The sequence below is a fragment of the Empidonax traillii genome, unplaced genomic scaffold (genome assembly GCF_003031625.1).
Source record: "Empidonax traillii isolate 1590-97213 ecotype Southwest subspecies unplaced genomic scaffold, ASM303162v1 scaffold702:size1046427, whole genome shotgun sequence".
In the NCBI taxonomy this organism is placed as follows: Eukaryota; Metazoa; Chordata; class Aves; order Passeriformes; family Tyrannidae; genus Empidonax; species Empidonax traillii.
Genome location: NW_020955895.1, coordinates 790,051 through 816,626, shown reverse-complemented (window position 1 = coordinate 816,626; position 26,576 = coordinate 790,051). Strand labels below are relative to the sequence as shown.

Below are 26,576 nucleotides of genomic sequence, written 5' to 3'. Positions count from 1 at the left end.
TTGATTACTTTTTTTTTTTTTTTGGTAATGCTTCAATATACATAAAAAGTAGCAGGTGATATTAAAACAATTAATAGCATCCTTAAGAACAGCCAACCTTTCTCTCGTGCTCTATTAAAGACTTTCACTTCCTTCAGGTTTATTCCAAGGCCAGTCCTCATGGTCACAGCATCCGTGGCCTCATTCTTGTGGCCTCTTCTAATAGAGCCATTTGCATGTGCTCTGCCAAAAAAGTTGAAGATGTCTCATCAACAATCCTCAACTAATTCACACCGAACAAATGACTGAAGAGCAGTGGAGAGTTCACCTAACAGGAGGTTGTAGAAACCTGTTCTCATCTCTAGATGCTCATGAGCTTGAGCTTTCAGCATCACAACAGCCCTTTCTTTGGAAATCGCGCAGGTTTCTGGGATCCGCTCTGTGACCTTGCTAAGGAATGGCTAATCCTACAGAGGTGAAGCACCTGGCACTGAAATAACATTTTCAGACTTAAAATACTTATGAAAAATAAATTACCTGTCAGACCAGTAGATGTAAGCTCCAAACACGGCAACTGAAAACATATCCACATTGCTCCCTGACAGCACAATCTCCCGATTCCCTCCACTCTCAAGGTCAATTCTTTCTATCTTGTCGGTACGAGCATCACACCAATACAATTTATTTTCCTGAAGATTAATTTTAAAGGAAACATCAACAGTCTTGTCCAAGTATTTAATTAAAGAGTTATTTAGATTACATCAAAGTGGAACACCAGCTGGCTTTAATGAAATGTAACAAACACTGTACATTTTAACACACTCTGGAGGAGAGAGGAACTGACCTCGTAATCGATGGAAATCCCGTTAGGCCACGCAATCCCCAGGCTCACAAGGACAACCTTCTCAGACCCATCCAAGCGTGCCCTGCCTATGCAAGGAGTCTGTCCCCACTCTGTCCAAAACAAATACCTAAAATATTGCAGAAATCACCAGTTAAAATTTAAAGCAGTCTAAAGCAGGAGCTGCAAATATGTAATACCATACTTCAGTTACAAGCTAAATACACTATTACCATTAAATGGGTGCTTAGAAACATGATAAGTACTTAAAAAACATGATAAGGTTCATGTCTCTAAATAATCTTAAGAAATTAAATGCATCATAATACTTGTTTAATAGAACACTTAGGATTTTTTTACAGATGATGCATATGAAGAAGTTCTTAAAACTGTACTCGATCAATCAATATAAAACTCTATTCCTTAAAGAATTTAGCTGCTTGGTTGGAAAAATAAAGGCAAATTAAAAAAAAAAAAAAACTGGAACAGAAGCTCTTGCATTTAATTATCACTAACAAATGTGATAATACATGAGATGTATGTCTAACTTTAAAATATTTTAAATATGAAGCAATGAGCAGCACTGTGGGAAATGGCAGCACAAAGGGACTTTTTTTGAGCAGAAAATATTTTTTAAATTCTGACAAATGCTCATGGGAAGAATTTTCATCTTGCTTATCTAATTTTGTGTTTCCATACACTTACTGGCACACTAACATCACTAATTTGGGATAAGGTGCTTGATCAAACTTCTCCTTTGACCAGCTACTTCTTATTCAGGTATAACAAAACGAGGCCAGGTAATCTCAATTACTGTTTAGTTACTTTACTGAACAGTAACCTATAGAATAACTTTATTGGAATATCTCTTTCTACAAATACATATGTATCTGTATCTGAGTTAAAATATATTTTAAACGCACAGAAATAACATTTTTCTGAGGAAGAAATCTCTTTCTAAGATAATTGAGGCCTTGCATAATATTAATTGCTTAAAGAGAAGAATTTTCATAGCAAATACTCATAGAACCCACTAAAACTTTCTTTAATAATATGCTGCATACAAAGTGAAAGAATGTATAAAACCATTTTCCATTGCTTTCCTCTGTGTGGAGTGTATGCATTACTTGGTTTTTAAAGATTATAAAAGTCTTCTGGGCACTACTAAGCAGTTCTCCCCCTGTTTCTGGTATCATCACTATGCCAATCTGTGGTTTAGTAGCTGTATCTGATTGGATGACTGCAGATATGTGAAATAATGACAAATAAAAATGTGATAAGGCAGTAAAAATATGGATCCTATAATTTTCTTATCAAATTTAGCTTCTGAAACATTGCCCATCTTACTTTGGCTCTCACTGTAGGGCTTTCTGACTAAGAATAACTAATCTGTTCTCATACTTCTTGACAGAACATACAATAATATTTATACTAACTAAAAAACTTATACTACCTTACAAAATTGAACTGCAACATTAGATAAGTTAAAAATATGTTTGAGAAATGGTAAAATAGACAATAATAACTAGCTAGATATCAACAACACTGCTTAAGTTTAACACAACTTTAACTAGACTAGTAACTGCACCTCTAAACAGAAATGAACTTGCTTTCAGGCATTTAATTAGAGTTACTTTCTTAACACAGTACATGAACTAAATGTCGAATACAGAATGGCAGACATTCAAAATACTTGAATTAAACTTTCCATAGTCTTTCCTTAGACTAGTTGCTCTGAGTAGAAAAAAAAAATGATACCCCATAATAAGCAGGTTAAATTTTAAATACTCCAAAGAAAATCCTGAATAGCTGCCAAAAATATATGGCAAGTTATTAATTACTCCCTTAGAGCATTAATGTTTAAAATATATTAATATATCAACTTACACAAACCATTAACTAGTATTGAAAAATGTTATCTTCCTATATCTCGAAAGTTCTGGGAAATACCAACTAAAATACTTGTTTCATGGACCTTTGCAGGCAGCAACATGCTATGGATATAACTGATGTACATACTGTAATGATGGAATAACTATGACTCAACTTATTTCAGAACTATCCCTTATATAAATCACACAGCTGACATGGAGATGCAAGGGGTGGAAATCTGATGCTGGAATAGAATCTTCAAAAAATCTTCTTCGGAAAAAATAAGCTCCTCCCACCCCCAACCCCCAAACACAAATGCAATTCCCTAAATGTTTGTTAAAGAAGGCATCTTACAAGTTCCACTATGAGTTTAATTCCCTGTTTTAATCTCAACTCTGAGCTTGATCAGAAAACTATTATTAAATTAGGAAAAAGTCAGGCATGTGTATATTACATGAATAAATATACCTGATGAGGGACAAAGACACCCTTTTATAGGGCTACAAATTCTTCACCTTCTTCCTCGGTGACAATAAATAACGTCACCAACCAGCTGAACGCTGCCTGCTTCACATCTTGGTATAACTGGCAGATTCAACGAGATCTAATAAGTGCTATTTTCCTCTCTATTCTTATAGCTGTCAACTCAAGCTTCAAGAGAAATGCACGATGTGAAGTCAGGGCAAGGGGAGGGAGGAATACCTTTGAAAGTTTTGCCTCATAAAGGGAAAGAGATATGACGATAATGCAAAGGGTAAAAAGGCCTTAATCTTCCCACAGAAAGGCTTAGCTGTACTTCCCTATTTGTTCTTCCCATTGCTGTCCTTCTCCTGAAGAAACTCTGACTGGAGATATCTCAGGTTATCATTTTGTGGCACAATATTATAAAATAGGTGAAGTTTACCCTCTTTCACAGAAGATCTACCAGACTTGCAAAACAATTACTAATCTGTGGTCCTCTCTTCTTCCTTAAGTATTATAAACAATCCTTTAGCCATGGGCAGGGACACCTTCCACTAAACGAGGTTTTTCAGAACCCTCCTGCCCAGCCTGACCTTGAACAACTCCAGGGATGGGGAATTTTGGCAGTTTTGGAGTTGGAAGGGAACAGTACATTCCCTATTTCTGTCAGTGCCGCAGTGCACTCCCTTCCCTCAACAATCAGCTGGATGAATTTTTGCCAAGTAGTTCAGTTTTGCCAATACTTACTCTCCTACCCACATGCTTCATCTCACATGACTTACAGCTACCCTGGGCAACCTCCTTGGTTGCTGTAATGGGATGTTACATGAAAATGGAGTTTATATCTACCAAGGATTACACTGTTCTGCCATTTCATCATGACATTGAGATCCCTCATAAGCTCCTGTGCCTTCCTTGGCTTTGCTGGCAACTTCAGAACAGATTTTAAGCACGCTTTCAAGCAACATCCAAACTTCAGGTGAAATGATTTCCTTGGAAAATAAAAAAACTATTTTGCACAGAAACTGCAGTATGTCATGAATACAGAGAGCAATGAAAAAAGTCTTCACGTGTCAAGGGTAACACTTCCTTCCACCTGTGCTTATCTACAATGCAATAGTCTCCAATATAACCCTTTAGATTTAAATAAATATTTATCTATTAGAGAAAAGGATACCATTTGCTCATCTTAAAGGTTAGGTATTGGCATGCAAACTTTAAAGACAATGCAAGTAGCCGTGGTCATGTTACCCTTTTTCTGGGTGTACTGCGATAGATCTTGGCTGGTCCAAGCCCTGGGATATAATCACGTATCGGAACGAACCATTCAGCCTGGCAACTTCAATTAAGTTGAAGCCATGATCAGTCCAGTATATGTTACCTGGGAAAAGCACAGGGAAGTTAATGTAGGAAGAAAAGACTACATGAAAAGTGTTTAGTTAAGCATGTAAGTGAGTACCAGAAACTAACTCCTGTATTTTCATTTACATGTGTCTTATACTTGTAATTTATAGTCCTATTCAGCCTTCCATTGTAGAGATTAAACTTGTATTTGTGGTTGTCATCATTGAAACCGTCCATCTAAGGAGTAGCATCCAAGACACATAAATAATGTTCAGACATGTGCAATACTAGAAATTAAATCTGAAAGTAAACCAATTTAATTAATCTTGAGCTGAAGGTGCAAGGGTGTACTGTCAGAAATAACAACAGCTCCTGAAGCAGGTTCAGACCTACCTGCTATCCAGTCCACTGCAATGCCTTCAACTCTTCCCAAACCATTTGTAACAATGTCTTCTTTCCATGTTTGGTCTCGCTTAGATCTACTAATTTTGTTGAAACCCATGTCTGTCCAATAAATTGTATCATTTCCTATAAAATATGTGGCAAGGATTCTGAGATTAATTCAGGTACTTTAGTCCAAAGATTGACATCAGTCACTGTGAAAACTGCTAATTATAACTTTATTAATGTGATTCAGAGTAAACAGAATAATGGTATCAAAACTATCAGTTTTAACCTCTCATGCCTTTTATTAAATTTTATTTTAAAAATTCTGACAAAATTACAGGTTTTACACCGTTTGTTTACTAATATACTTATAGCACAATTAGGGCCATGAAAAACAGATGCTAAAATCTCTGCTAAAAATTACAATAAATAATATGCTGTCTTTACTTTTTTTCCTAATGGAATAAACGTTAAAAAAAACCCATACTATTCTGTTTATTAATCACCATTCCAAAATATTTAGGAGTCTGAAAAATAACATTGCAGAACTGCTTATACAGTTTTTCCCTTCAGTAATCATACAGGTTAAATGACTAGGAAAATAAAGTGACACTTCAGAGTAATAAACTGTTAAAAGAATGAAATATTTGATCCACGATTCAACTTTTATTTTAAATGTCCTGACAAGCTTTTACTGGTTTTGTTTGTTTGTTTTTGGTTTTTGTTAGTTTTTTGTTTTTGTTTGTTTGTTTGTTTTGTTTTGGGTTTTTTTCCTTTTTTTTTTCTGGGTTTTTTTTTTTTTTTTTTTTTTTTTTTTTTTTTTTTTTTTTTTTTTTTTTTTTTTTTTTTTTTTTTTTTTTTTTTTTTTTTTTTTTTTTTTTTTTTTGGTGGGTTTTTTTGGTGTTTGTCAAGGCATCTCAGGTGTCTTCCCTGCCGTTCTGCTGCAGGGGTTGTCCACAAGGTAGATGGGAGAGACCACTATGGCCATTTAAACTCATCAGACTGAGAACTTAGGGTGGCCCAAGCACAGACGTGCACTCCCCTCTGTTGCACACAGTAGCCTCAATAAAGAGATGGGGAAAACAAAGTGAAAGAGTCTCTCAAGCAGAATTGTCTGTATTTCCACTGCAACCCCCATTCTGCTTTCAAAGTCATCAGCTTGGGACCTCCTGAGTGTACTGTTTTGTCTGGGAAAGACATTGCCCAGAGATATCAAATAATACTTGCTCCTTCTTTATTTTTTCATACTTTGTATATCTGCTTTTAGTTCCATAACAAAGTGTGTCTTTATAGAAGTATTACTTATAGACATATATTTTATATCTACTAATAAATAAATATAAAATGTTTTATATCTACTAACCCTATATATATACACCTATGTACATATATGTATGTGTGTGTAAATATATATATATACACACACAGATATAGATAGATAGATATAGATGATATGGATACAGAAGAGAAAAATAAAACTTACACAAATAACCAGATTTATTTGAGGCCAAACCAGATTGGTATCTGCAAGAATTTTAGCCATAACACCAATAAAACAAATGATAAATTCTGACTTCAAGCAACCCAAACAAATATGAGAGTCATATATTTTGCTGCTTATTTCAAATGAGTATAAAATTACACACATCTTAATACTAGCTGTATACACATTCAACAATAAGATACAGATCTATGGTTTGATACAAGTGTATGCAAAGTACCCTGCAGTGCAACACAAGATATGGAATTGCTACAAGGTCTTTTCTGAAAACACATAGTTAATAAAGAAAAAACCCACAAATCTATTATATTTATCAACTAGATAAGACACCCTACAAATGAATTTCATGTATTTCATATTCCAGGTTAATTCATCTCCATAAAAGAATAAACCTCTCTGTATTCAGACCATGACTACTGAAGTCAGTCATGCGTGGAAGAATCCACATAACAGCTTTGAAACTGTTATAAGAAGACAGAGATCTCTGTGGTTTCACTTTCACGACTAAATCATAATGAATGTAGCACAACATTGTAGTGTTGTTTTCTTAATTAATGCTTTTCAGCAAACACTGACAATTAATTCCATTTAAAGCCATCAGTATTTTGCCAGTAAAATTGTGTAACCCAAAATTCAACATGCAGACTATTTACTGAATATTACCTCTTTTCTCCTCCAATCAGCCCAAACTTTGAAGTACAGAGTACACCCCCCCAGTATGTGAAATAATTATTTCAACAAATGCACATCTAGTAGTGAATTATTTTTACTTTTATATGTTGAGTTTCCTGGAACAACATCAACAGGAAGAAACAACGAGCATTTGCCTGACATACTGTGAAAAGGTCTTCAGCAGCAGGGAAGAATCAGTGCCATGATCTTTAACAACACAAAAATTAAAGGTTTCTAGGATCACACTCTGATTTATAAATCTGTGTCTTAAAAAAACACTGGCAATCCTACTCCTCAATTGCCTCTAAAAAGTCCAAAGGTCAAAACTACTCTTTAATTAGAATTTAGAATTATCAAAACACAGGGAGAAAAAAGATGCATGTATCTTCTAGCTCATTCATGTCTGTAAAAAATAAGCCTTTTAATTAAGTAATACTACGTGCACATGTTGATCTCTTTAAGCCACTTTGCATATCTAAACATTACTGAGAGTAGATCAAAATTTAGGAATACTTCCTGAATAAGAAAGAAATGAAGAAACATTCACTAAGTGGAGAAAAAAAAACGACCCCAAGAAGAAACCTGAAAGTACCTCCACTTGCCTTCTGAATCATATTTGAGGTTTTAGGAGTGAATTTATAAAATTCAAGGTAATATATCAAAATGAGAAAAACAATTGGGTTTTAAGCTGAAATACAGTTAAAAGCTGTATTGTAACTTTTTATAAAACACTATCCCCTTGTGATTTCACTGCTGCACACTATTTACATCCATGTTACACAATGCATTTGTCACTGTCAAGTGTGTTCATGTTCCCCTTGCTGTAACTGATCACAGGCAGGTTGGAAAACCTCACTCAGTTTTATCCCTCCTCAAATCTCCTTTTTCCCAAAAGCAAAAAAAACACTATTTCTCCAAAATAATAGTTTGATATTGATTAGTGAAGGCCAAATAAGGTAGGATCACACATCTTATAAGTAGACTATGCTAAAGGAAAATCCCAACCCAAAAAAATACAAGATGTAAAATTGCCAATAAAATCCTCATATGGGTGGAATGGTAGAAATGCCTGTTCCTCAGGTTGTCAGACTACCTGCCTCTGGAATGAAGAAACAGATACAGAGCTGGCTTGTACCCTGCAGGGAAGTGGCTGAGCTGTGCTGGACAGGAACTAAACTATTCCAACTCAGCTGTCAAAACCACCCGCTGGTAACAACACATAGGACTGAGAAAATTCCATGGAAAAAATGGCGTAACAGGAGCAAGCCTTTTTCTTTGAAAGAAAGAACTACTGAAATCTGCTTTCCTACAGACTGATGACCACTTCCTGTAAAACCACCAGTCTCCTACTCGAGTTCTCAGTGATGACTCCACTGAAAAACAGCAGCTAGTGCTGGCAGCACAATCTGCAACTTCTAATTCTTTTAAACGCAGTTCTAACAACGTGGATGGTTTGAAAACGAAGGGTTATTTCATTCATGAGGACAACATACAATTTTTACCATCCATACTACAAATTGCACACAATATTTACCTGCATGGAAGTCTATGCCCACAGCAAACGAAGTCCCAGATATAGGCATTAAAGCATCCATTTTATCATTTGGATCAAGAGGTATTCCTCTAATTCCTTCATGAACAGAATACATGAGAAATGACTCGATACCTATTGGAAAGATAAAGTAGCCACTGAGAGCAAAGTGAAGACTTTCCCAATTAGCAGGATTTGAGGAGCTAACATGCACTAGACATAGTTTTCCAATAACTGCTCCATTGTTTTCCAAATTGATAACTCCACCTCTTTGATAGAAACATCCATGAGTTATTGTGGTGTATTTCTAATTAAATGATAAATGCTGTCTTATAAAGAGAAGGGAACCATTGTCCATGTCGACCACTGCCTTATAATCAGGTAATTATCAGTAATGAAAATTAAAACTTAATTTTTTTTTTAATTATAAGACATTTAAGAATATTTTCAGTGCATATCTATACTTTCTATACCTATTCAGCAAGAGATAATTAAAAAAAAAAAATTGCAGAAATCAGGACTTTAAATTGGTTTTGAGGCATGCAGTTCACCTCACCCTCAGTCATGCACATTTCCTTTACAGACAAGAGAGGAATACATCATTATGTATTTGATGACCAGTGCAGTTGATGACTTTTAAATGTCTGCTTTCATGTTAGATTAATCACACTCCACATGCACCTATTTCTATTAGGCAGGAATAAATGCTACTGTGTAGAGGCCTTGTTATGTACTAATTCTCAGGAATTACTTAGTCCTAATAAATGGGAGCAAATAATATTCTGTTTATAAAGCTATAAGGCACCTTGACCACAAGGTTGTTTATTATTCAGGCAGAAAGTAAGGTTTTGTCTGTAAGCTATGTAAGCTTAATAGACAGTTCAAATGGACAAAGTTTTTTTCAGAAAATAATAAAAAAATCAGGCTTCACTTTATATTAAGACCAATACAATGAGATATCCAACAATTCAGATACTGTAGCCTATAATTTAGTTTAAAGATAAGGTATATGACCTTGAACAAATATTTACTGCCATTAATGATGACTCAAATGGTCTGAGTTTCCACAAAAATCTGTGCAGTACTGAATAATGTAAATAAAAGCTAAATTTAATTCTGTCATCGCCACAAGAGACGTTCCTCTGTTACTGCTTCAATCAGGCATATTAAGTATAGTTATTCAACTTGAAGTGAATAAATTAAGTTTATTTACTCATTACAACGCTCCCATAAAACCTGAGTTAATTAAAAGAAATACTGAAGGCATTTTACCTTTGCAAGCCATGCGGTTTTTCTGAAGGTTGTAGCCCACTGTACACACACAAGTCCTGGTGGTTTCTGATGTTGGTAAGCAAAGCTGGGAACATCCACCATTGTTCAGCTGACAGGAATTGCTGCCTATAACATGGTGGGAGAAGAGACAAGAGGAAGTAAAATCTGAACAGATTAGTCCTGATTAAAATGAGTGTTGTCAATGATATATTAATATTACCAAACCCAAATTTTGTTCAGTTAAATTCTTCAAAAAATTGAGATATACTAACGTATTTCATACATTCACACACCCTTCCATGTTTTACTTCTGCAGCATTTTATCCACACATTTTCCTTCAGATTATAAATAACTCAGTTTTCTAAAAAAGCTGCCTATTTTAAAGTAAAAGGTTATGAAAAACCTGAAAATACATTAAGTTTGGACTGGCAATGATGAAATCTCACTGACATTAGTCTAGAAGGTCTATCTTATTCTAGACCATGAGCAAATCATTGATCATACCTTATTCATTCATCAAGTGTTATATTAACCTTGTTATCTTCAAGAACTAGCATTTTTTAGTATATTTAAGATACATTATGAAGTGATCTCACAAATCCATACTCCTACTACTTAATACAATATTTACTTTTAAGTAATAGATGAACATTTTTTAAAATGATTTAAATAAGATTTATAACAAACATAATACACAACACAGTAAACACAGATCAGAAATTTGAAGAATGAGTTATGAAGAAACATTGAAATCCACTAAGACATTCAAGGAATTAGTTGATTACAAGTTATCAAGCCCATAAGAATCAGACAGCTACTTGTCACATTTATTTCTGCATTCCTAATTCTGAAGTAGAACACATTTCTTCACCTAAAATCATAGAAGTTTTTTCTATGCAGCAGGTACCCAGTACTGCTAACATTCAGGCACCTATGAGCTATCTGTATGTCTCCATGGTTGGGAATTAATGCATTTGAAATTGATAGAAACATTACAGAATGCCTAAATTTGTATAATTGTTCCACCACACTTAAAGCTAAGGGTCAGGCTAGCAAAGCACTTTTTGTGTTTCCCAGATTAGGTAAAAGGGCAAATGTTCCCAGAAGTGCTCAATATGGAACTGAATGTGCTCCATTTATAGACTACTTATTGCAGAAACCATCCTGTGTTCTTCCAGAAGCTTCTCCACAAAATCACAGAATCCCAGAATGGTTTGGGTCTGAATGGACCTTAAAGCTCATCGCCTACCAACTCCCCTGCCACGGGCATGGACACCATCCACTACACAAGGTTGCTCAGAGCCCTGTCCAACCTGGCCTTGAACATCTCCATGGATGGGGAGTCCACAATAAAATGAAATAATTAATTTAATAGATTCCACCCTCATCACTTTTAGTAACTGGAATCAGAAATAAGCTCCTTCTAAAGCAACTCAAAAATGTTTTCATCACCAAATTCATAAAACTCTGTGCATGACCCCGAACTACAAAAATTACACACCCCCATTTTTCTGCTGCCTCAATTTTGATTTACAGTAGTGTCAATTCTGTCAACTTAGATGAATTAAACCATGTTTCAAAATAGATAATGAAGAATATTAATGAATTCTCTCATAGTACTTCACTTAAAATTTCAGTAATTTCAGTACAGGCAGATATGTTAATTCAATTATCCTATTATATTCAATAATTTATTTTAAAACCAAGTATTTTTACCAATACAATATATTTTACCACTGAATTACAATGAAATTAAGTATTATTTTCTTCTAGCCACATTTGGAGAATAACACTAGAAAAGATACTGTACACTCTAAAGGTTGGTTAAACATATTTAAAATGAAACCTACCTTGTTGTGCTGCTTTATCATACACTTTCATGTGTACAACACCTGAAGTTTTGTTTCTCAGGACAGTTGGGTTTCTTCCATCTTTTTTATTGCAGGTTCCAATCTGAGCTAAGTTCTGGTCTGCCCACCAAAGCTTTTTATCTGTAAAATTTTCAAATTTTAGAAATCAAAAGGATCACTATCAAATTACATATGGTTAAAATCTAAGGTGGAAAAAGGCTTTTGAGGTTAATTCTCAGATCAGTTTTAAGGAAAACTGCTTAAGAATCTGAAGTTTGTGGGTTATTAAGATTCTGCAGACATGAAAACAGTCTTCACCAATTCCACTTTTGCTGCGATAACTGCTGATTTAAGGTTACTGATATAGAAAATCCTAAATTAAAATGCCTCATTTTCCACATATACATGGAAATTCTAGTGACTTTAGGGAAGAAATTCATTTTCACAAGCGAACAAAATTGCTTGTAATGCTTAAACACATTTTTCATTAAAAACAAATTACAATCAGTAACTAAGAAATCACAAAAAAAATTCATATCAGGTTCTGCCTCCCAGTTACTCAGAATTAAAATCTCAGAGCTTTGATATCAAACTCAAACTTCAGTGAAACTCTGATTTTCCTTGTCACATGAGCTCTCCTTTCTGGAGTCCACACAGATGTATGATGAGGTCTCAGTGTTCCAGCTCGACAAGCAGATGTGGTTCTTGAGGCCATGGTTTAGTGGTGGACTTTGCAGAGCTGGGTTAAATGTCCAACTCGATGATCTTAAAGGTCTTTTCCAACATTAATGATTCTGTAACAAATTTCTCAGTGTCTCTTTCTCATTTTCTTCAAGTGCCAAAATCTCATACCCAAGTTCTTACTCTCTTCACAAGACTTCGACTCTACCAAGACCCCCTTCCAGCTCATTGTGGGTTATTAGTTTCTCTTTAACCCCATATTACCTCAGACTAGTTTGACCAACAGTCTCAAGGGCAGCACAACATAATTCTTGTGTGTACGTTCAATTAATTACAAATAGGAAAAGAGAAGGAAAAGAAATTATAGCAGCGATTTGATTTCAACTCCGTCTTGGGTTTGTCACGTGTATTTTCAAACTGGAATGATGTAATGGCAGTACATGAACGTGACTATTTTTTGGGTTACTGACAAAATACTGCTCTGCAGTAAGTTAACATTTCACTCATGACTTCATTATAGGCATTGACTACTGTAAGATACAATCTCAGAGCTATGTCCTGCACAAAAATTACGAATATTACTTATTTTTTCCTTAAAATAGCTATGTATCTTTTAAACATCTAAATGAAATAATTAAATGGGGCAAGTCTGTATAATTGCAAGTTAAACATCACCAGCATTTTAATTTCTGACAGAAAAAGTTATTATAGAAGATGAACCAAAAGTTCTCTAGACTGAAAACTTTTAATCTCCAGGAACACTGGAGGAATACACAAATAATTAATTTCACTTTTACCTAAATTTATTTTCAGTTAAATGAATGTTTTTGCCTATGCTGCAGTTTTAATATTTCAATAACTAATTTATAGAGCCACACAGTTGAGTGTTTCAAGACAGAAACTGCAGGTCTAAAAAAATAATTTTCACTGCAGTAACTGTAAAAAGTTACAGCAGAAAAGAAACACTGAAAATATCAAGGGGAAAAAAAAAAGTAAACTCTTCACAGGAATATGAAAAGACCACAATCTACAGATTGAAAACATTAAGATTTGGAGACACAGATGGAACTCTCAATTTGAATTTGGGTAAAATTTAAAGAAAATCTATCACTCTATGCATGCAAAGGTACTAGAATTGACTGAGTAAACACATCACTGTGTGATATCAGTCAATTAGTAGTAGATTGTATCTGATAATTCCTTTATCAGAAACTCTTTAGAACAAAAAGTCCCTGCACTCAATTTTGATGATGTCAATTATAACAAAAAGGCACATGCAAGATAAGATTAGAAAAGTGACTCTGTGCTATAACCCATACATGAAATAGTGGGAATTGGACTTTTTTTTTTCCTCTCCTTTAGATAGTAACATGCAATCCTAAAGGTTTAGACTTTTTAAATTAAATATTTGCGTGTGGAGAAGAGTTTTCATTTTTCACAACCCCTATTTGATCACAAACCATGTACTTGACTGTGCCTACAGAGGTGGAGTAGTCTCCTACATGACCGACGCCCTTAAAAAGGACAAATCACAACAATTCATAAGTGAATACTGAAAATACTTCTCAAAATTATGCTTGTATTTTCTTCTTCTATAGCAGGTTACAGGGGAACACCCCTGGCAACACCACACCTGGATAAAGATTTAAATAAAAATGTAGCTTACAAAAATCTTACTTTTTTTGTTTATTCTTCTTTTGCACAGAGGCTTTATGATGCATTATGAGTTTAGGAGACAAGGATAGAGGAGGGGAATTAAATGAGAAAGTTCGTGCAAATCCTGACTTTTCAGGTATACCAGAAAAAAAAAAAAAAAAAGGACCACAAAATTCTCCCCCCAAAAACAAACAAACAAACAAAAAAAACCCCACAAAAACAACTCCTAAAAAATAAAAATTATTACCAAACCAAAGAAAATACTAAACTAAAAAACCACAAATCAACCAAAAAAAACCACTAAAACCACCTCCACGAATTCTGAAGTACAGACACTTTGAGGTGAAATCTCTTATGACTATCTGCTAAAAGAGTGGCAAATTATGACCTAAGACCTAAAAAATACATCTTTTAGTTGTTCAGAAACTGCTGGGTGGCCAACATACACAAGTCTCATAACAAAAAAACCCAACACATTACACAGAGATTTTTGACAATAATTCTAAGCAAAATTTGGCTTTCTCTCTCCATTTTTGATATATTCTGTCAGTAGATAACTCATCTACGATTTCTGGTATGAATTAATCTATTTCTATAATAATTTTAAAATACAGTAGATGTTTTAAAAAAAAGCCCACTTGACTTCAGCATAAAGACAACTTGCTTTACAAACTAGGAAAGAAACAACACTATTTTGAACCTTCAAATATCAAACATTTATTTGCTTGATTATGCTAATAAGAGTGTTGTTTGATCACTAATTACAATCGTGCTACTGAAACTGGGTTATAATATATATTAAAATCGTTGTATTTATCCATTCTGTTGGTTAATTAGCATTAAGCACGGCAACATATTGGGAAACAGCAATTTCAAATGCCAAAAATTGCTACCCCAGCATTGTGGACAGTCCTTCGGAGATTTCAAGCAGTACTCTGAATGCAAATTTTGATGGGCCATTAGTTTTCATTAATGGTGGTTTGAGTATTTATGGAAGACAACTATGTACTGCACTTAAAACTGGGCAAATTGCCTGGATACATTTCACATATTAATGGTAATGTAATGAATGGTGTTATGGCAATTAGATGACTGATGACTTGGAAAATTAAGGTGTGTGTATTTGAAGTTTCCTGATCTAAGCAGCCCCTTTCACTTTGCAATTACATCCAGCAAAGTCACAGCTCCCACCCTTTGAGTTACTGGAAAAAGCTTTCTGGTGTTACTTTTGAAACATTATTTAGGATAAAACAAAAGTCAAGAAACCAATGTATCAGCTAACTACACGACAAAAGTAAATGTCAGCATGAATATATTTTGGAAATATGAACCCACATTTTCTGTCTAAAATGAAATACTGTAATTGTTGCTTTCTGTTTTGATTGCTTGATAATACACCTTGATGGTTATATTACATACAGTTTGTGTTCAAAAGGCATTGTTCTAATACCTGAACACGCATTGAAAAGCTATTATGTACATCTAATTTTGTTGTATTGCTGATGGAATGTTTTTTACGTGAATTTCAACAGAAATAGCACTTACACATAAAATCATTCACTACGTGAGGTTATTCTATTTCATACTAAAAAACCCAACCAATCCACAACAAATTATATCCTCATTATACAGTCTACACAATCTACATCATATTCCTACTTTTCAGAGATATGAGATGAATTTTGTGGGTTTGTGTAAATTGTATTTCTGTGAGGACCTGATACAAAATCCAATCAAATTCCTCCAACAAAAATGCTGACAGAAGTCTTCAACATCCTCTTCTTCTCAGCCAAAAACTTACAGTAACTAATCAATGCTCTTCTAGCAATGCTCAGATTATGATTCAGAGCCATATATCATTCAGGAAAGAACACCTCAGTTTGGAAACACATCAGATATTGCTGTTACTTCCTTTGCAATTCAAATCTTGTAATATAATGACTCTGCTCACCAACCCAGAAACACAGTTCTCATCACAAAGGTAAATTACCAAAGTTTCATTTACAGTCCAGGAACCATTTTCATTGAGTAACTGGGAAGGCAGGAGAAGAGACTTCATGCAGAATGCCAAATGTATCTTTATGATTTAATCGCACTCATGACACTGGCTACCAGGAAAACTGTTAAACCCAGTTACTAAATGATACATTAAACTCAAACCTTAAGACAAGGTTAGGAAGCATTTTTGTATCGTTGAAAAGAGCTTGACTGTATAAAAAAATCAGAGATTCTCTCACATGGAACATCTTGAATTTCGAAGCAGTGGATGTATTTAATGTCAACTTGTAAATGTTGTCAGCAGCAGGTGCTGAAAATGATGCAGGGTATAGGGTGCTGTGAATCAGATAAGCTTCTGAAAGACCAGAATGAACTCCAGAGGTTTTTGAAGAAAATAAAATGGAAAATAACGTAGTAGCAAAAAAAAGTTACCACTGACCAAATGCAAGACATTAAACAGTGGGAGGTACTAGACAGAGCATTCACATGGGTTTTTTAATAATAGATTGACTACAAATGTCTGATGTTGCATGCACTGACACTTCACACAGTGAATGTGTATTTGAAGAAAAAGTGGGAAGAACAGCAAAGCAAATACGTCTTCATGGATTTACAGCAACTGCTTTGTATTAGAGAACAGCAACAGCAAAATTTTGTACAATTAACTGCATGGAAAAATGGTAATTTTGTATATATTCAGATGCTTTACTTTCAAGTGGAATATAATTTTCATCCCATCTACATCATGCTCAAAACAATGTAGCAAAAGTAGGCACCAAAAGACTAGGAATTTTGCTCAGCATATGGAAAAGGAAAGATGACTGACACTACTGAGTAGAAAACCAATAAAAGAAAGAACCAAAATACAGAAAGATGTGAATTATATATCTTGTTTCCCTTTCCCTTAAGGATAAACCTGACAGCTATTTTGGCACCAGCTTGTTTGCTAACATTATGTTTTCATGTCTTACCATTACCTTCTATAAGCTCCCAGTAAAGAATATAATAGTAGAAAAATGTTAAACAGAGCCTGGAAAGGACTAAACAACAGCAAACATCTGAAAGAGTAGTGGTTACTTCCAAATGGTTTACAACAGCTAAACTGCAACACTAAAACAGAGGAATTGAAAGCAATAAAAACAATGAGGAGATTGAGGGGTAGAACTAAAGGAGAATCATCATTGCCTGGTGAAGCTCTGAACCACTCCATAAGTTATATTAAAAAGCAAACCCAAAACTGTACTGAATCAGCTGCAGTATCCACTGAGTTCATGTCACAGAAGATAATCACAAAATGCCTGCTCTCCTTTCCTTTCCCATTTTGAAATTAGCAGAATCTAAGATCAAGAAACTCAAGATATCAGAACAGCACAGAAATTACCAAGGCAAACAAAAAAAAAATCTTGGGCCAAACCTCATCACTTTTTTTTTATAGTTCTGAAAAATCTTCTGGCACATCAATTATAAGATACAGCAAAACCCACTGGAAATTGGCAGAAGATCTGTTAGTTTTCTGTGCAAAAGTCTGTCCAGACAAGGAACAGAAGGCACTAGCTTTTGACACAGACTGTAGGATTCTCCTTGGGTGTCTCTGGGAGCTCGTGCTTTCTGACAAGAACACTGACGGTTGGGGAAGATGCTTCACAACCACCTAAAAAATTTGCAGAAGAAATAACTGAGGTGCTTGAAGAGATCCCTGGTATAGTAAATTTATTAGAAATTCAAAAATTTTCCAACAATTCTTCTGGCAAATTTCAGATCACACCACCCATCCCCTAAAAGCACCAAGGTCCTCTCCACCATTTCCTTGGTTTAACTCTTTAGTCCAACAAAGATTCAGATGATCAACAACTGACCTGGTGACAAACTGTGCAAAGGGACTCTCAAAATACTGAACTCTACCTTCTCTTTCTACCCCCATGAAAACATAACCCAACAATATGACATGATCATACACTAAAATAAAGAAACAAAAAATATAAGCTGTCCAAAATACTGCTTTTAGCTGGGGAGAAAATAAATGCAAACGACAGAAAAATGGAAAAGACAGCAGAAGACTACAGGACTCTCTGGCAATGAGCGGAACCTAAATTCTACAAAATTTGGGCACAGGTATTGTATCTGTTTTCAGTCACTGATTAATTCAAATAGTAAAAAAAAGCTTAGTATATTCATAGAGAAGAAACATTCATTCCATTCATGTTGTTTAGTTGTGTTTACTGTATTTTTAGATAAAAGCAGTCAAGAAAATTTAGGAAATGGAGTAAAAAGAATTCAATAAACATTGTAATTACTGTGATTTACCTGCTGAAACCTGAATATTTTTGAGTAGGAAGAATTTTCATCACCCATAAAAACAAAGCATCCCAAACTATGGGTAGTAGAGGTTCAGATACGTAAAAACTATGCAGCAGAAAAATTTCCATCTCCACACCTGCAAAAATTCAACTACTTCTGTGCGAACAATCATGAAACATTCTTCTTTACATGATTGCTATAATCTATTTGCTCCATCTCCCAAATAGATCATCACTGTTATAGGTTCTGTGAATCAGAGATGAAGACTTGATAACCACAGTCATCTCAGTGACAGGATGAACATACACTCTTTACATCTCCTATTAAAGACTTCCAACAGCTCCCCAGAGTAAAGGTCATTTATTCAATCCATTTCTAGTCACAATCCAATCAATGAAAGACAATTTGTATGTATTACCATTTGTGACTCCTTCTGACACAAACTTGCTTGTGTTTATGAATGCAGATATAAAAGTATCCCTTCTCCAACAGACACTGACAGCATTTAAAGTTCAATACTGGTCAAATGTGTGTATAATAAATCTAATTTAGCAATTACCACTTTACACTATGATATAATTTACACCATGTACATAGAAGTCTTTGGATTTTATTTAGCAAAAATTTTACTAATACACTATTTATACATACAAAGTTATTATATAATTAATCAATCAAATAAAACACTTCATAAAAAGATCCTGGCAGTTGACAAGACACTTATCCCAACAAAAGTCTGCTTGTCAAGTGAAATTTATTTTGGAACATCCAAGACAACTTTAAGTAATTTTTGAACCAGAAAACAAGGGTCAGTAAAGTATTTTTGGGAAATACAGAAAGCTCAAAAGTTATCTCCAGAATAACAGAAATATTAAGTCTGAGTCAGATTGGAATTTTCTACCACACTCTCTCCCAGCTACAGCAAGGGTCAAGAGCTGAAGACATGTATGAGAAATAGCCAACTTGAAGTGATATTTTTATTATATTCAGCAACCTGTAACTAGTTAATAATTTAGGAATTTTTCCTTATGTTACTGTTCTTTTGATTTTTTTTTTTTGATAGGTGTTTTTGAACATTCTAAACCCTTCTAATGTGCAAATGGAGGATTAATAACAAACAGAATATTTTATTCAACATATTTAATACATGGAATATTAGCAGATATCTGAAAATCCAAATCATCAATCATTAATTCAGAACCCAAAGAAGCCTTCACAAAGTGCCAGCCAATTCAACAAACTAAGGCTATTCTGAACTAGGTAGGAAGATCTGAGCAGCAGAGGAAACAAGTTATAGATAATTCTGACTAATAAAGAGCATAAAAGAGCTCCTTCTTCTTCCAACACACTTTATAAGTGACTACAGCAAATATAAGCCATCAATCTGTTACCTTCATACTGTGTGTGTATATATATATATATGCAAGACTATATTTAGAAACACATACTTGCAATACAGATTGCAAACTGTCTGTTCAATCAAATATAAAGAACTTTTTTCACAGACAATAGTCTTGCTAGTGAATGTACAATAGCTTCCCTAAGCTTTTCATGTTTCATTATTAATTAGCTTTGAATAATTAAAAAAAAAAAGTGATTATCACTGGACTTACCCATAATGGTTAAAGCTGTGGCTTTTGTTAAGTCTTCTTTCATTGATTCTATTATTTCAAGATTGCCACCGTCTAAATTGCATCTATTTATGGTTCCATTTCCCGAACTGATCCAGTAAAGCTTGTTCTCCCCATAATCTATTGATAGACCTGTAATTAATGCATACAACTTTAACTATGGCTTGAATAGATAATATACACTTAGGGTTGAGCTGTTTTCACAATAAAGTGTACTGGGAAATGTCTATATATCTACACAACATACAATTACATTTTCCACTCACACTTTAAAAAAAAACTTTTTGAGAAAAGAAAACTTGGACATTTATAGTGAAAACTCCCACATTTTAGAAAGATTTGTGACTTGTATTTTTCCCAGCATCTACACAAATCAGTGACTGACTGATGAAAGAGATTTATCTGGTAATGAAGAATTAATAACTTGAATAAGCTGAGGTCCTAGGTGAGGTCATTAAAAACTACCAAATGCAAAACAGGAAACATCACTTATATTCTAAAATTACAAATACATAAAGACTTAGAAAACAACCTACTTTTTGTGATTTAGAACTAAAAAAATCTGTTCTCTCCCTACATGCACAGTTCTCTGCTTAGAATGCTGAAATACCAAATCCTAACCCAAATTCTTAATAAATGTATATTTGCATTGTGCTTCATAGTGAACTGACCACATGATCAGTTCTTTGGACTGAAAAGCAAGAGAACTGTAGAAATAAAAATACTTGCAAAATAACCATGCTAAACGAACAAAGCATACAATATTCTGGAAGTAAGAGCAAAGAGCTAAGAGATGATGCATTTCAGACTTCTATAATGATTTTAAAACATTCAAGAACTGGCAGCAGAAGATTTTCTATAGTGAAATATTCTTAGCATGGTGACAATATAAGCCATAATAATTTGCTTTGGTACCAGAGCTTTCCCAGAATTCATGTTATGTATCCAGCAGCCAGTTGCCAAAAAATACTGTATTTCACTGCATAGGTCAACCTTTAGATATTGTAACTGTAGTCTTCTTCCATCTTGTAACCTGGACAGGTATTTTGAAAACCCTGACAGGAGGAAGCAGTGCCCTGTGCTGCAGCACTTACAGCTGCCATCATGTCTCTACTTCTTTACACAGATTTGACATGACAGGTCAAAAGGTTTCAGCTTTCTGAGCTTCTGAAAAACAGCTTTCCAGGTCCTTTACAGTTACTGACACTTTTTTTGCCCCCCTCTGCAGTTTTATCACCCAGAAGAAAACAAAACACGCTCAAGAGAGGACAAGGATTCAGAGTTGTGGCTGCAGGAGAGACTGATCTTGCAGGGTCTCTGCGCACACGTTTTCGTGCTTGTACAACAAGCATCGCTCAAAGCAAACATACAGTGCCACGGATCTTGGAGACAAGCAGCACTTGCAGTACTTAGGCCTAGCACAGGAAGTTTCCTGGAAATACTGATGATGAACCTCCCTGGGGGTTAAAAGGGAATACGCAAGGATGAAATTTTCCTTACTCCGAGATGGACAGCGTTTGTTATTCGCTGCAACTCCCGACTACCGGTCAGCTGCTCACTGACGTCACCTGGATGACATCTCTTTATGGAGTTGCTGTCAATACAAGCTACACAGCAATTACGGTCTTATCTTTTCAGGTTTTACTTCAGATATTAAACTGGTGTTTCTCCAGGTTGGTATTGCAATTACACAGAAGCAAAAGGACAAAAAAGAACATTTTTATCTCCTTCTTGTCAAGTCTACCACATGATTCTTCCCAAAACACTTTCCACCTATTACCAACCCTTGTTATTTCTAATGCAGGCAAAGTATGTTTAGATATTTTTTTTCAGGAATTTTCCTGGCTTTGCTACTGAAAACAGGTGACTTATTATTCATAAGCATCATAGATACTCAGGATCGATTCTACTGTGGGTAAATGGTTTAAATCTTTTGACCCAGTTGCTAAAGTCCATCTGAACGTGAGGATTGTGCAATATTGATCTCAGGGAATTCCAGTGATCAAATGACCTGCCTAAGAAAGTTCAAAATTAACATTAATTCTGGATTCCTAACAATACAGTTTAATGGAACTCCAGTTGCTTTGTCAACTGCTTGTGCTGTTAGCATTTGACCCTTTTAGAGCTGCAGAATTGACCAGCAAGTCTAGTAGGTACTGGCTAAGACAAAAAAAAAGACACCATCTGTAATCCTAAGGGTATCCATTCCAAAATTTTCCAAACTACATACACTCTTGGTGATAACACAAAGTACTGTAATTAAAAAATCATTTCCTTCTCTTTACAGAACTCAAACACAAAAAAATTACTCAGCTTACTTCAGGTCACAGAAAAGAAAATTCTTCCTCATTCTCCAAATTCTGAATTATGTATCAAGACAACAAAACTCCCATCAATTATCAGGATATCCAGCTCTAATAAGCCAGATATTTGTCTTTTGCATCTACCTTGCGAGCTCCCCAAACACTCAAAATTAGGACTGCATGAACTAGAGTTCCACTTATGGAGAAAGACAGTTTTTCAGTTAGAAATTAAATATTATATTAAGATTTTAAGACTTTCTGTCTCCTCATCAGTGTTTTCTTGTTCTTAGCATGGTAATGTCTTATACTAATGGTAAGAGTAATTTAAACCACTGAAACAGGTATTTTGCTCATATTCAATTATAGAGTTTGCTAAACTTAATACTTATTTGATCTATAGTATAACTGATCATTTTTTCATCAGATATGCAACTGAATTTATTTTCATGTCCATCCTAACTGATATAAAAATTGAGCCAAGATGATACCAATTAAAAAGGTTTCCAGCAAAATATGGGTACAAGCATTGTTTTCCCTTTACACAAACATATATACATATAGACTCTTTACAAAGCACATATTCTACACTTAACAGATATATCCCATTTTAATGCAATAAGAACCTTTGACTTACAATATGACCTATTTAAAATATTTATCATCAGATCTCAAAAGTTTTAAAAATTAATCCAATACTACAGAAAGAATATAAGTTTTTTCCCTTGTCCATATATGGATTTGAAGAAGCATTCTTAGTATTTGGTTCAGTAGTTTCACTGCCATTCAGCAAATCCAAGGAGAGAAACCATAAGGATTGCAATATAGGACCTTGTGACCTGTGATCACAGAATATTCAGTACAAAATGCTTCATATTTCACATGCTTCTTAATATTGTCCTAATATTATTTAATATGCTTATACTTCATGTTAAAATTTGTGGGTTTACCACTGTTTCTTCTTCAGATAAAAAGGTAAATGTCTCTTCAAGTGGATAGACAGCAAATCAAAACAACAGTAAAACAGTCATCAAGTAATTTCTACAAAATTCATAGAATTTAGGGTCTTAAAAGCATGTCGTGTTGCTCTTATGTCAAATTTATTGAATTCTTTAAAACATTTTCTCTTCTTCTTGCTCTATATATTCAGTTATGAAAAAATAAATGCTCTAAAATATAATCACTTTATTGATGGGCCATTAATAAGTCATCAACAATTAACATAACCACTTTAGCTCTCTAAAAAATGAAATTATCTAAAGTAAGAGATCTGAACAAAAAAAAGTGCATATAGAGAGAGCTTGTCTTTTTTTTCCCAAAATTGCCATAATTTATCATCAACTGTATGAATTATCAAATACTAAAACCAAGGCTAAGTCATTATAGGAAATGTATGCTTCAACTCTTGATTTTTTCTCTATGGGAAAAGTTAACAGCCAATTTCTCTTTTCATCATGCAACTGGGGTTCTGGTGAGGAAGGATCTACATTTGCAGTCAAAGCACCCTCTCATTTATCCATAACTTATTAAAAACTTGATCCCTACTTTTTTTTTTTTTTTTTTTTTTTTTTTTTTTTTTTTTTTTTTTGACCATGACATAAAGATTGAGAAATACAGATGGGTTCTCCTTCAGTTCACTGTAATCCTGGAAGCTAATAATAATCCACTACTACTGCAGTAGATTTCAGATAGAATGGGTCAAAAATATATTAAATTATGGAACACAAAATCACATGACTGTTGTTCATGACTTTATGTCTGTTCTTATCACTGTTATATATTAAATGAAAAACATCCTGGCACACTTCAAAAGCAGTTCAAGACAATGCCCATAAAAATCACTCAAATAAACAAGAATCAGGAAAAAAGGTATTTACCAACTGGATCTTTTTGATTCTGGAAGAGTATTTTGCTGTTGCTGCCATCCATGTTTGCCATGTTAATTGTGTTACCGTCCGTCCAGTAGAGTTTACTGAAGAAGAAAATTAACATATTTAAAATGTTGCTTTGTGTACACAGTATTTTTAATGCATCATTAGATAAAAGATTTATCAGTTTAGAAGGAGGCAAAATGTACAACCAGTGATTACATGATTTAATCAACAGCTTTGGTAAGGAACCGGCATTCAGGTAAGAAATTTTCAGCAAAACATCTTTCAAATGCATGCTTTTACTTTAAGTTTGAGAGAAAACAGAATGGGCAAACTCCAAATATGAATGAAGAAGAATCTTTTGACTAGCTTTACTGCAGTTCATTTATTAAAACCACAGATACCTTACCCTTTTACTGGGTGAACTGCAAGACACTGAGGTTTATCGATTCCATGGATGATTGAGGTTTTCAAGGAACCATCTAAATGTGCCACATTAATTTGTGTTTCATCAAATTCTGAGCTAATCCAATACAAATTACGTGATATCCAATCCACTGCAAGACCTCTGATACTCTGAATATCTGCAAAAAGGGAAAAGCAGTTGTTTTTTTGATTTTCCTTCTGGATTATTTTCAGTCTTGGGGAAAGAGAAAGAATAATTTCTACAGTTTGTTAAAAATGTTGTGCAATATTCTCTTCAGACGTATTTATTCACTAGTTGCCAAGAATGAATAACCTTTTTTTTTATTCTTGGGTCTGATACACTTGAAATAAAAACATGAACATGAAAATCACACTGAATATTCATAGTATAAAATCTATTGTCCAAAAATAATAATCAGACAGATGCTGAACTTTTGCATTGTATTTTTCTACTTAAGAAAGCATTTATTACTCAGTGGTTTTCTAAAACAATGCTATGTTGAAGTTTAAAAATCTAATTCCTTCATCAGCACCAGGAAGGCTCAGTACAGAGGATCTGAATTAAACCCCCTGGTCTAGAGAACAGTCCTATGGCACAGAAGTAGCTACATGACTGAAGTAGTTTTCTGGGTTTATTTCTGAAGGTTCTCAAGATTCCAAGTTACTTTTCTGCTTTCTTGACGACAGCTAAACATCTGTCAGCTGTTGAGAGAGATGAAGGAATTCTTTATTTTGCTTTGCTTGTGCTTGTAACTTTTACTTTTCCTATTAAATTGCTTTTATCTCAACCCACGAGTTTTCTCACTTTTACCCTTCTGATTCTCTTCCCTATCCCACTTTGGGCTTTGACTGAGCAACCGTGGCAGCAAAACGTAAGATATGATCAATTTAGTTGCTTCACAGTCACTTTGTATGTGATGGTCTTCTTAAGCAAGGTATTAAAAGAAATGTTAATATATGTTAATATCTGCCTAAAATACTGGGTATAAAGTCATTGCTCAAGTTATCAATGTCTCTTTGCCTTGGGACAGAGCTGGTTCATACTGATTCTCCTCTTTCTAGGCAAGGAGCAGGCCAAGGGTGATTTAAAGTTTTCAATGTAGTTCATTGTTGATACACATCTTTTGTCAACTTAACGTGGTAATTTCCACTGACAGAATTATTATAGCTGACAAACTAATGTGGATGTGGCTGCGAATTGCTTGCATGGACATAAGGTTGAGCTGTGACAGGGCATTAGGAGGTTTGCCAACTCCAGAGAACACCAAGCACAATAGTCCTTGACCCACTTTAAATTGATCCCCTGCCCTTCTGGGTTTTTTGGTTGGAGAAACTAGAAAATAAGCATTTCATACTCTTAAGAAGATTAAACTATGACTTTGGCATCTTTATGACATTGGCATAAGACTTCATCCAGTGAGAATCCCACTTGTATGTTCTTACAAAGCTTCTTATGGTCTTATAAGAAGTATAAAAATATAACTGTAAGCATATGAGATAGTTTACATATAATAAACAGTATTTACAACGTTTTGATGTGCCAGAAAATTGTAATTTTGCAAACTTTTATATAATAAGCTACATTTGGAACAAAAGAAACTCCCACAAAAATCCCACCACAGAAGCTACCGTAATAAAAGGAATAAGAAAGAATGTTGCTAAACAAACACACATAGTGTGTTTCATTAAGTTACTTGACAAGTTCTGTTATTTTTCACTATATATCCTATAATAAACAATGTTTTTATTTTACTGCCATCTAAAAAAGCAAGCAACAAGTCTCTCTGTTGGGTACTTGAATACCTGATGTAAAGAGGTCTAGGAGGCATAGTAAACCTTGTTCTCAATATTGGGACTGAAATCATGCCTAATTGTTAATAAAGTTGTCTCTGAGACAGCAGGGTTAAAAAAAAATAAAAGGTTAGCCACACAAAATAAATGAATTCATCAATCTGCATAGCCAAATGGGGATATTGTCATATTGGTCCAATCATTTTCCAAAA

At 34.4% G+C, this 26,576-nt stretch overlaps 1 protein-coding gene across 6 annotated transcripts in view; it reads right to left on the bottom strand.

The window, feature by feature from the left end:
- LRP1B (LDL receptor related protein 1B) overlaps window positions 1–26,576 on the bottom strand; it is a 671,639-nt gene that overhangs the window by 155,748 nt on the left and 489,315 nt on the right. For all 6 annotated transcript variants that reach the window (XM_027900055.1, XM_027900058.1, XM_027900056.1 and 3 more), the window contains exons 29-39: window positions 24,557–24,731; window positions 24,154–24,248; window positions 19,959–20,108; window positions 11,713–11,853; window positions 9,862–9,987; window positions 8,593–8,724; window positions 4,892–5,026; window positions 4,406–4,535; window positions 824–950; window positions 517–668; window positions 98–222 (exon numbers count right to left, since the gene is read on the bottom strand). In XM_027900055.1, coding sequence (XP_027755856.1) covers window positions 98–222; window positions 517–668; window positions 824–950; window positions 4,406–4,535; window positions 4,892–5,026; window positions 8,593–8,724; window positions 9,862–9,987; window positions 11,713–11,853; window positions 19,959–20,108; window positions 24,154–24,248; window positions 24,557–24,731 — 1,488 coding nt within the window. The remainder of the gene's footprint in view (window positions 1–97; window positions 223–516; window positions 669–823; window positions 951–4,405; window positions 4,536–4,891; window positions 5,027–8,592; window positions 8,725–9,861; window positions 9,988–11,712; window positions 11,854–19,958; window positions 20,109–24,153; window positions 24,249–24,556; window positions 24,732–26,576) is intronic.